The sequence below is a fragment of the Kogia breviceps genome, chromosome 8, assembly GCF_026419965.1.
Source record: "Kogia breviceps isolate mKogBre1 chromosome 8, mKogBre1 haplotype 1, whole genome shotgun sequence".
In the NCBI taxonomy this organism is placed as follows: domain Eukaryota; kingdom Metazoa; phylum Chordata; class Mammalia; order Artiodactyla; family Physeteridae; genus Kogia; species Kogia breviceps.
In genome coordinates, this window is record NC_081317.1 from 17404373 (window position 1) to 17416619 (window position 12247).

Genomic DNA, 12247 nt, shown 5'->3' on the forward strand with positions numbered 1-12247 from the left:
ACCCCCATTTCCATTCAGCTAGGAGGCATTCGTTCATTCACTGAATAAGCACTTATTAACCCCCGAGTGTGCTTAGCCAGTGTGTCAGGGCTGGATGCATAGAAGTGAATAAGACAGACATGGTCCTTGTCCTACAGTGCCCTCGGTCCGGTGAAAGAGACAGCGAGTGACCAGGACCACAAGTCCAGTGTGAAAATGTTAGGATAGGGTACTGTGGAAACTCAGGGAAGGGGCATCGAACCCGCAAATGAAGGGAGAGGCATTGATATAACCCTGGAAAAAAAAAACCCACAAAACTGGAGTGTGGTAGACAGAATAACGGCCCCCAATATGTCCACATTTTAATCCGTGGAATAAATGATGTTCCATGGAAAAGGGAGATTAAGGGTGCAGGTAGAAATGAGGTTGCCCATAGCTGATCTTGAAACAAAGAGATTATCCTGGATTATCCAGCTGGGCCCAGTGTAATCCCAAGCATCCTTAAAGTGGAAAAGGGGGGCAAGAGAGGAGCTCAGAGCCATGTGATTCCAGAAGGATTTGACTCGTCTTGGCTAGCTTTGAAGATGGAGCCAAGGAACGTGGGCAGCCTCAGAAAACTGAAAAAGGCAAGGAGATGGATTCTCATCTAGAGCCTCCAGACAGTGTTGCAACCCGCCTGACACCTTGGCTTTAGCCCACAAACCCATGTCAGACATCTGACTTACAGAGCTATAAGACAATAAGTTTATGTCATTCTAAGGCACTAAGGTTGCAGTGATTTGTTACGGCAGCAACAGAACACCAATACACGGAGCCAATGATACCTCTGAGTTAGGACTGCCCTTCTAGAAAATCACTCTGGCCGCAGGATGGTAAACAAGTCGGAGGGGCAAGGCCGGATGCAGAGAGCGCAGTCAACAGGCTGTTGCCATAGGCCCTGGGAGAGGGGATGACGGCTTAAACCAGAAGAGACAGCGGTTACGGGCTGCGTCTGGACCAGATCCTGGAATCCGAGGGGAATCAGCCGAATAGATCCCTACAACCGAGACCTACAGGGCCTGGGATGGAGACAGACATGCAGAGCACAGCCATCCCTGGCAGCGCGACCCGGCTTATCCCGTGACTCTTCTTCTACTCCCCGCCACGTGCTGTTATGATGGAGACCAGCAGGTTCTACCTCCTGAGTCTCTCTCAAACCTGTGCCTCTCACCTGTATTCTGCTATCCAGCTACTCCATGATGTCTTGGCTGGGTTGCTGCAAAACCTCATACCTGGTCTCCATCACCCCAGCCTTGTTCCTTTCCCAGCCCATCCTCCACCCTGCGTCCAGGCCTTCTTTGTAAAGCTCCGATCAGATGGCATCACTGTCTTGCTTAAAACCTATAATGGGTCTCCTTGCCCTCAGAATAAAGCACACATTCCTTAGCATCATTTAGCAGACACACACACACACACACACACACACACACACACACACACACACACACACACACCCCTTTGGACTTGGCACATGCTATTACTTCTGCCTGGACCTCACCCCCACCTCCCTTCCTCACTCTCTCCCTGGATAACCCCTCCCAATCGGTCAAGACTCACCTCCTCCAGGGAGCCTTCCCGACCTCCCCAGTCTGTGTTAAGTGCCCCTCCCTGGGTCTCTGAACCTCCTCTATGAATCTTAAACTACCACATTATCCTATAACCGCGTCTTTAAATAGTTAAGGGTTCAAACATTGTTTTCACTGCAACTCAGTTATGCAAAACACTGTCGTCTTCTTAATTTTCTACAGCCCATATAATATTTCCTTCAAGTTTTCATTCCACTGATAGCAAAAGAAGTAGTTCAACTTGCCAGTTAAGGATACAGAACATACTCTTTAGGGTAACTGTTTAGTCTGTTCAAAGGTGAACTCCTCAACAGCCAGCCCTGTCTTTCCCTTACCAGGCAGTCATCCGGACCTCCGCTTGGCCTCAGGGTGCAGGTGGGGGCTGGTAAAAATGTGGTCTACTGGATCCTTGCTGGCGTTCACTATGTGATTTCCTGTTTGAGCTTGGCTCTCAGCCCTTGCACTGGCTTCCATTGTGATATGGATGGTCTTGGGCATTTTTTTTCAGAGGGGCTACATATTGGAATCCACTGCCAAGTCCACAGTCACAAAGTCCCCACTCTTTATGGGACCCTTGTTCTAATCTCAGGCCTCCTTCCCCATCCCCGCTTCCTTGGGGAGCAGGAGGCTTATGCCAAGAAGTCTTGTCATCTTTATTCTCTCTACCCTGCAGGTGCAGGACTTGGGGGGCTGACTTTTGCTGGCCCCTTGCTCACCTACTGATACCCTCTCTTGGGACCTTCTGTTGGCTTTTCAGAGAAAGGGGCTCACAGCCACCCTCAGATTATACCCTGATCTAGGGGAGCAAACCCCATTGTTCCTCCTCACCCCCATCCCCCTTGGATTTCCCCCAAACCCTTGTTGGTATTTAGACATTTGTTGATACCGCCCTCAAGGCTGGGGTGAGTAGGGAGGTGATGTTGACTTCCAAGAAGCCCAGAAAGAGGGTCTGGTGACTCTCAGGCCTGAACTCTTGGCCTCTTGGTCTTCTCTCCTGGGCAATTCCTCCCAGAACTAGTGGCAGAAAAAAAGGGTTTTCGCCTTCCTTTTTCTGTCCTGTGGGAACTCCCCTGAGGTCATAGCCTGTACCAACTGTACATTAAAATAAGATATTAGGATCTGGGTTGGCCAGGCCTGCCTTTGATATATAAGGGACCTTCACTCCCAGCACAGGTTGGCTTTCGAAACTATTGTCTAGCTCAAGACACTACAAAGTCAGCTTTGAGATCTAGCCCAAAGCTGAGTGATGGCTCCCTTTCTTTTCTAGAAGGTATGTGCTCTTCTATCTAAGGACAAATGCCTTTGATTTAGACCAATATTTAGACCTTTGATTTCGACCATAGGGAATGAAAGAGGCTTCATTTTAACATTTTCAGCACCATCATTCACCTTGCACACATTTTCACACAACTTATAACGTGTCTTACACTAGGCTGTGAGCACCTTGACAATGAGGAATGTCTCTCTTATCATTGTTTTCCCAATGCCTGGGACACAGTAGTGAAAATTGGTTGAATGAATGAATGAAAGGTTGAATGAAAGAATGACTGAATTCAGGGCGCCTGAACAAAAAACTTGCATGAAGACTCCTAATGAAGAAGCAAATCACATGAGAACAGAGTTAGAAACAGAGCTTCTAACTGTACCCAAGAAGGGCGGAGCTTGGGGCGGGGGTGGACAAGCGTGAGAATCAGATTATTCACCACGAGACCCCACGACTCCAGCACCTGCAGAATGGCTACAAAATCTAGCCCAATGCGTCTCAGTCTGGGGTTCAGAGAAACAAATATTTTGTACCAGTCACCCACCCCTCCCAGTTCCAGAGGTAGGGAGTGGCTTTCCAAAACCCCCCAGAAAGGCAATGACAGAGTCAAGATGAGGACAGGGACGCAACTCCTGGATCACAGAGGAAACCACATCTCAGTCAAAGTGGCCTCTCACTTGGCAGAAGGGCTTAGTTTAGCTGGAGGCGAAGGATGGGTCATCATGGTTCAAACCAAGGGAGGTGTCCTCATTGGTATTGGGCTTTCTTCCTGGCACCCTTTCAGGAGGCTGCGGGCAGCCTAGGGAGAGCCAGGGAGAGTGGCCCCCTCCCTGCGGACCCAACAGCACGCAGGCCAAGACTCCTAGTCTTCCCTTGACTAAGGAAAGGCTGCAGACAGTGCTGGCTGGCTCTGGGATGATTTACTTCTCTGAAATACCTCAATTTAAATGCTAATTTCCCCAGAACTGAGGGGTGACTGGCTCTTGCATGCTGGTAGCTGTGTATTAGTGTATCCAAAACACTCACACGTATTCTTAAATGGGGACAGGTGGCAGGGAGAACCTTGGGGAGGGTGGGGGGAGCCAGGATGGCCAAGGAGCCCAGCTTCCCTCGCTTGTCATTCCTGTCAGCATGGCTGATGACAGGGTAGCTACGCAAGGTACTTGCTCTGGGGAAAGGCTCCCTAGGTCTGTGTCGCTTGGAGGTCATATGCAGGGGCGTGGGGGGTGAAGAAGCCTGCCCCTACTCTGTACACAGTTGAACAGATTCTTGGAGGGCTTGTGCTGTAGCAGGCCCCGGGCTGGGCTCTCTGAGGCTGTCAGAGGGATCTAGAACCTGGCATGGGGTTCAGGAAAAGGGACTAGCATTAAAGATAACTCGGGGGCAGTTCCCTGGTGGTCCAGCGGTTGCAACTGCTGAGGGCCCGTGTTCAATCCCCGGTCAGGGAACTAAGATCCCGCAAGCCGCGTGGTGCGGCCAGAAAAAAAAAAAAAGCTAACTCTATGTGGACCCTCCTCCTCATCCCTTGAAGTTCAACTCATCACTCCCATTTTCCAGATGACATATGGAAGGCTGAATAAAGTGTAAGTGACCTCTCCAAGGTCACACAGCCAGACTCCGGATCCATATCTGTATGATTTCTGAGCCCATGTCCTTTCCACCACCAGATCCCAAGGTAACTGCTGGACTTGACTCACAAACAAGAGGCATGAGAGAGAAGTGACAAGAAAGATTTATTCCAAGTGGGGAAAATTGACATGGTTTTTTGGAAGGGGTGTCTTTTGGACTGGTCCTCCTGTTTCCTCGTAGCCTTCCTCACCCCCCACCCCATCCCCTGCACCTCCCCGATGTGAACGCACACGTGTGTCCATGTGCTCACCAAGAGCGGGAGTTCCGGCCAGCCTCTGCCGAGTGAGATCACTTTTTCCCATCTGGTTCCCCGCTAGCTCTGTGGCCCTGGCCCCTATCTGAGCTCCATGGGAGCCAGGGTGTCTGCATATTAGGAAGTTAGAGGAAGAAAAAGTAGGGTTTTGAAGCTTCTTATGGAAAGGCTGGCATTTTAGACTAAAATCCCTAATATCCCTTGGAAACGAATGCATTTGGGTACCCTGTAACACAACATCAGAAAGGACTCCACATAGGTCATACACACGTTACTTTTGTCTCTGGGTTTCCTTCCTTTGCTTCCTCAACAAAGGTTCATTGAGCACCTTCTTTGTTTGCAGTTGGCACTGGGCTAGGCCCTGGGGAAGGCAGCAGCAAATGGAACAGGCATCGTCTTGGCCCCCGTGGAGCTCACAGTCTAGTGGGAGAGTAGATATCCAACAAGGTCCCGAAGAGCACATCTGGGTTAAGAACTGCGAAGCTCTTCTTGGAAGAAAAGAGCAAGATGCTATGAGAGGGTATAATGGGAGAACTGACCTTGGGAAGGTTTCTGAAGGGCAGAGAATAATGTGTGGTCTGAGTGACAAGTAGGAGTTGGCCTGCTGCAGGGAACTGGGGGGCAAGAGCTTTCCAGAGAGAGGGCAGGGCTTCCCTGGTGGCGCAGTGGTTGAGAGTCCACCTGCCGATGCAGGGGACACGGGTTCGCGCCCCGGTCCGGGAAGATCCCACGTGCCGCGGAGCAGCTGGGCCCGTGAGCCTTGGCCGCTGAGCCTGCGCGTCCGGAGCCTGTGCTCCGCAGCGGGAGGGGCCGCAGCAGTGAGAGGCCCGCGTACCGGAAAAAACAAAAAACAAAAAAAAACTGAGAGAGGGCAAATCCTAAGCTGACCCTTTGTAGGAAGTGAGTATGACCCATAAGAGGAACTTAGCAATCAGTGCAGCTGGACAGCGGGCAGGGGCAGTGGTTCATGAAACGAGGCAGGAATAGGCAGGGCTAGATGGCGGAGGCCTTGAGACCTTCACGCAGTGCCTGCGTTCTCCACCAGGCACCTCCTCTGAATTCCCACCGCCGTACCCCTAGTGTGCATGGGAGACCCCAAAACACGTTGGTGGAGTGAAAGATCTCCCACTCCCAGAGTTCTCCTGAGTCCCCGGAACCCAGGATCTGCTATTTAAAAAATCTTATGAATTGTTTCCATATAATGTCAATTGAGATTGAACTGTTTTCATGGATATTTGGGGGGGAGGTGTTTGTCCAAAGAAACAGTAGCCCTGTCCCCGTTGGAGACACAACTTATGCAGAACCCCCCCCCCCACACACACACACACACACACACAGATGCCCTGGGCTCAGAAGCACAGGCCTCTCTGGCCTGGTCTCAGGTTCCCTGGCTCCTCAGGAGCACAGGCTCTGGACTGATCCATTGAATGTGTGCTTACTGAGTACCAGGTTCTCAGCTAGGAGCCCCATTACCACTTCCTAAGCGTGGACCTCAGCTGGACAAGTTCCTTAACCTCTCTGAGGATCCGTGTCTTCATCTATAAAATGGGAATAATAAGAGTAGTTACAGAATTCTCACGAGGTGAAAACGACATACGCGTGCACATGTATCTCGGCACACTACCTAGAACATGGCTGCTGACCAACAAATAGGATCAGTAAACAAATACTACTTACTCTTCTTCCTATCTTCCTCTTATTAGAATTCGTTAGTGGCCTGGTAGTCTTTACTACACGCACACCCACGCACACACGAGCTCTGAGAATCTGGATTTGTTTTCGAGCCAGCTGAGTTTCAGCCAGCATCCTGCCTTCCTCCCCATCACCTTCCCCAGGTGGGTGGATTCTGAAGTTGCCGTCTGGGTTCTGTCTGAGGTTCTCAGCCCAGTGGCACCTTCCCAGCTCTGCTCTTCTCCGTCCTGTTCTGCCTCCCGGGAGAGCCGACTAATGCAAAGGCCCTGGGCGCCCTCTGCTGGCAGAGGCCATGCAGAACTTGTGGCCATCGCCCAGGCAGCCGCGAAGGGGCCCAGTCCGGAGGGGCCGTCGCTGGTCCTTGGTCTTTGCTGCAGCTGTGTTGTCATTCCCCGCTCCACCCCTGCCTCCCTCCCTCCCCGCTCTCCGCACTGGCCTGTGAACTCCCACCCTTCCATGGTCTCCCACCTTCTCACCCGCTTCCTCGAGACCCTCCCTGTGTCCTGCGGAAACCTTCCTCCGAGAAGGGGAGTGTGCGCTGGCCCCCTGCCCTCCTGAGGTCAGATTGAGGTCAGATTTGCCCAGAGTCAAGCCCAGCTTAAATAGGAGGCAAAAGGCTTAGAGGAGAGGAACGTGGGGCTGGCGAGGGTGTCATTGTCCCCCTCCTCTGCGATTAGAAACGTATAGCCAGAGCTGTGAAGTCGCGACCCTGGGTGGTAAAGTGAAAAATGATAAGCTTGCCTTCAGAACCCTCTTCCCAAATGCACTTGGTGTGTATGTCCAGGGAAGTCACTTCTCGTCTCAGAGCCTCCATTTCCCCATCAGTCAAGAGGGGGTGTCATCACGTCCGTCTTACAACATTGGAGTGAGGGTCTTGAAGTCACCTGGAGAGCAGAGCCCCTCGTATGTGGTCAAATTACAATGAGTAACAGACCCCTTCTTTTGGCTGCAGCCTGTCTGGGCTCAGTGCACCCAGGGGTGCTAGGGCTCTTCCACCTTGGACAGCCTGTGACTGTCACAGGCAGCGTCTTCAGTGGCCCACACCTGTGCAGTGATGCGGAGTGTGGGCTTTGGGGCCAGACCACCTGAGATCTCCCTCTTCCCAGCTGTGTGGTTTTAAGTAGTTACATAACTGCTCTGTGCTTCTGCTTTTCCACCTCCCAACTAGGGGTCTTAAGGGCACCTAATTCATATGGTTGGGTGAGAACCCATGTAAAGTACTTGGAGCATCGCCTGGTGCACAGGAGGTACTCAACAAACAGTTATTGCCATCGTTGTTATTATTGTGATTTCACTAAGGCAGGCTGAAGAGCGCTTAGGATCCCCATTTTACAGATGAGAAAACTGAGGTTTGAGTGGTTTGCTCCAGGTTTCACAGCTAGGATGCAGTGTGGGCAGATCATGAACTCAATCTTCAGAGCCATCCCAGGCTTGCCCCCTCCTATTCATAAAACAAGTGCTTGGGTCTCGTGGGGAAGGGACCCTTGGCCAGAAGCCTCCAGCCCATCCAAATCCCTGATAGCTGGCCCTACTGACTGTTCCGCATGGCTGATCCATTTTCTCCCCCACACAGCTGGGAAGATCTAAAGGACAAGGGGAGAAGCCAGTCTATCTCTGGATCCTGAGTACCTAGCTCAGGGCTCCACCCTGAGCGTGTGCTCAGCGCATGCTAGTTGAATGACTAGGGCAGGGGGACAGCCTCCGCCTCATTGTATGTCTAAGGGAAGGTCTGTATCACAAGAGGCCACCGCATGAGGGGCACAGGAAGAAACTTAGTTCCTTAGGCCCTGGTGGGTGTTACATGCTACTTGGGGGCACTTCCATGACCCCTGGCAGGTTTTCTTTTTCTATTCACATGGCTGATCCACAGGTCCAAGTTTGCAGACAAATCAAAGGCCAGCCACAAACACCGAGGTGGAACCCATGTAAACAGGCACACGTGTAGACATAAGCAAGTACGGCTCTGCAGACGAACACAGGCACGCCCGTGATGCACACGATAGCATGCTCAACTGTGCAAGTGTGGGCCTAGAAACCACATCGTGCACACGCATGCCCAGCGTCCAAGGCCCAGCCGCTTACCTCACCAGATGTGCAGTCAGAGAGACCAGGTTCCAATCCCCAATTTACCACCTCTTAACTCTGAACCTCATTTTTCCTTTCGTGTAAAATGAAGATAATGATAGCTATCTTGTGGGTCACTGTGAAGCTTAAATGACTAAATGGATGCGAAGTGCTTAGCGAGATCCTAGCAAATTAAGGATTCAGTCAGTAACTGTCAAAGATGACAATGACGGAGATGACGAAGATGCTGGTGATGTTGAAGATGGAGACAGTGGGTCCTCCCCTGGATTCTGACCTGCTCAGGGGTCGGACACCGAGAAGGTGTTCACTAAATGAATGACTAGATGGTGAGCTTTGAAGGTGCCTGGGGTGGAGTACAGAAAGGAAGGTGACCCAGGCCACACAATGCTTGCTTGGCTGCTTTTGAACTGCCCGAGATCCAGGCTTCAAAGGCATTGCTTTGGCATCACAGATTTTTGTTTGCCTCTTTCTGATTTTCATTTCAAGGTTGCCCGTTCCAGGTGGCAAAATGAAGCGATAAACACCCCCTTCCCTATGCTCTTCAATGCCCCCTCCTCCTCCCGTTCCTCCTCCTCTCCAGATTGTAGTTAGTGTCTCCAACTCTGAGGATTTCTGAATAAGAAGGGGCCTCAAAAGTCAGATCTGAGTACAGAAATGCCCTGGATACCGTCCATGCCAAGTGGCTCTCAAGTTTCCTACTTGCATACTCCCAGCTACAGCAAGCTCACCACCTCGCAGTGGCAGGCTGTTCCATTTCTAGGCAGGTCTATTGTCTGGAAGATTGAAGTCTGCCTCCCTGCAATGCACTATCACCTCATCCCCCACACCTTAAGACTACCGTGGTTCAGGGTTCAGTGCCCCGAGGGCACCCCAGGCCTGTCTTCTGTTTCCTGGAGTGGCCCTGCAGAGAAGCGACAGAGGTACCTGAAGAATTTAGGGCAAGAAAGAGCACTAGCTTAGGAGTGGGGAGATCTGGTTTTGAGTCTAACCCGTTGGTTGTGAGAAATTTGCTCCCCTTCTCCCGGCCTCAGTTTCCCCATCTCTAAAAGGAGGAGTTTAATCCAAAAGATCTCTTAGGATCCTTCCACTTTAGCACTCAAACACCCATTCTTTCAAAGCTTCCTTTCTCCAGCTCAGTCTCACCCGCTCTTTCTTCAAGCACTCCACGCTCTCCTCAGTTCCTTCACATCCTGGCTCACCATTGTCACCGCTTCTGTAAAGGGACATGTAGCAGCCAAACAGACAGTTTATAGAATATCAGACTGTGTCTTAGGCAGTTGGCAGCTTTCTCCCATTAAGCGTTTAAAACTACCCTGAGATCTGGCTTTCAGAGAAAAGGAAACTGAGGTTCTGAGTGGACCAGGAACTTGCTCAAGATCATGCAGCTAGTTAAGTGGTGGGCCAGGATTGAAGGCCCAGCCTGCCGGATTCTGGAACCCGTCCTTAGCACCATGGCCTCAGGGCTGGGATTCAGGGAGCCAGAGGCACGCCAGCAAGGCCATCCACCGGCTCACGAGTCAGTCTCTCCTGTGACTACGAGCTCCCTGCCCTCCTTCCCAGCAGCACGTGCAGCCTCCACTTCCTCCATCTGGCAGCCTCTCTGCTCCTCTCCACAGGGAGAACAACTTCATCAAGGACTTTCCTCAGCTGGCCGACGGGCTGTCGGTGATCCCGCTGCGGGTGGAGGAGCAGTGCCGGGGGGTCCTCTCCGAGCCCCTCCCAGACCTCCAGCTGCTCACTGGTAAGCCTCACATGCTGGACCCCTCCCCAGCCTCCCTGACCACACACACAACCGCTCTCCAGTCCCTCTCAGCTCTCAGCGCGTCCAAGATGGGCCCTGCCAAGCCTCTGTGTTCGCGAGGGACGGGATGTGAAAGGGAGCCACCTACCATTTCTTGGACTCCTATGGACTGTGCAGAGCTAGGGTCTCCCCTGAGACTCCAGGCTCTGAGCCGAGGCCGGATTTACTCTCTTAGCAAACTTCAAGTACACAGTGCAGTATTATTAACTATAGTCACCGGGCTGCACGCTAGACCCCAAAACCACATTCATCTGGCATAACTGAACCCCTGTACCCTTTACCCAACATCTCCTCATTTTCCCTGCCTCCAGCCATCCTACTCTCTGCCTTTATGAGTCCAACGTTTTTCGATTCCACATAGAAGCGAGATCGTGCAGTTCATTTTTAAGTCATTTTAAAATAAAATAAGTGGGGCTTCCCTGGTGGCGCAGTGGTTGAGAGTCCGCCTGCCGATGCAGGGGACACGGGTTCGTGCCCCGGTCCGGGAAGATCCCACGTGCCGCGGAGCGGCTGGGCCCGTGAGCCATGGCCGCTGAGCCTGCGCGTCCGGAGCCTGTGCTCCGCAACGGGAGGAGCCACAGCAGTGAGAGGCCCGCGTACCGCAAAAACAAAAATAAAATTTAAATTAAAATTAAAATAAATAAAATAAGTTGACCTCCCCCATCCCCACCCCAACCAGGAGCCTCTCAGTTGACAGCATCTCAGTTACACAAGCTGTTTTTGAATGTGGGCACTGGGCCATCCTGGGGGGGTAGGTATCATTCCTCTCATGTTATAGGTGAGGAATCTAGACTCAGAGAGGTGGAGGGACCAATCAAGGTCACACAGTAAATCCGCCAGGACTAGATCCAGGTGCCATGGCTCCAGGTCTTCTGCCCCTTTCACTCCACTCTGCAGTCCGTCCCCCAACCCCCAACCTCCGTCTCTCCCCTACTGAGAAGCCATGTTTTGCGGCCTCTCCTGAGGCTTTTTGCATTTTCTGTCCCGCTACGGGATGCCCATCCGTTCCGCCTCATCTTTTCCCAGTTCCTCTCTTGCCCTTTTGGGGGACTTTCCCAAGATGTAAGGACCCTGGCTCTGCTTTTGTGATACAGTACATTGTGGTTCTGCATTAGTGGTACAAACTCTTAGGATTATTTGTTTTGATTTGGGGATCTTTGGAGGTGTCCTCCTAAAGGGACTGTTACATTTGAAGAGGTTTGTTTGTTTGTTTGTTTGTTTGTTTTTGTTTTTGTTTTTTTAACTGACCAGAAAAAATACACTCCAAATACACTCCCCCTCCACAATCCCGGGACTTCATTTTACCCCTAATCCTTTGGTGGGGATCTAGGATGGAGTCAGGTAAGATGGGGGTCAGAGATTGAGTAGGACCGGGGATGGGTTTTTGGTCAGGAATAGTATGCAAAGAAGTGAGTGAGTCAGCAAATAGGTATTTATTGAGAGCCTACTATATGTCAGGCTCTGTTTTGTCTCTGCAGGAGTGGGAATAATATAGACCATGGCCTTGCCCTCAAGGAGCTGACATTTCACTGAAGGGGCTTATATTTCAAGCTGGAATCCAGGAGGGACCAGGGACGGGGAAAGTGAAGGATGGAGTGATGATCACTTCGGGGGGAGGCCCAGGGATGGGGTGAGGGGCAGAGAAGATGGTGCGGTAAATTTCTCGATAATCAAGAGGTAGCAGGGGTTTTTTTGTTTTGTTTTGTTTCCTTTTGGACACCATTCCACCAAATGCATAAGCTGCATCAACCGTCTGCATCAAAATATCTGCCTCCCTCTATCGGGGACGCCCCTCCAAGCCTGCTCTGAATTAGGGCAAGCAATCGTAGATGGGGCAGAGGCTGCCGGGGTGCTGGTGTCTAGTCTTCCTGTACAGACTGTTTTCTTTGCCCTGACTCAGAACACGGCCCTCTCCTCCTCTCCCACCCTCTCTCCTTCTC

At 51.6% G+C, this 12247-nt stretch overlaps 1 protein-coding gene across 5 annotated transcripts in view; it reads left to right on the forward strand.

Moving 5' to 3' along the window:
* The window catches only part of ASTN2 (astrotactin 2), a 911658-nt gene that overhangs the window by 651754 nt on the left and 247657 nt on the right, over window positions 1–12247 (forward strand). For all 5 annotated transcript variants that reach the window (XM_059071227.2, XM_067040875.1, XM_067040874.1 and 2 more), the window contains one exon: window positions 10123–10247. In XM_059071227.2, coding sequence (XP_058927210.1) covers window positions 10123–10247 — 125 coding nt within the window. The remainder of the gene's footprint in view (window positions 1–10122; window positions 10248–12247) is intronic.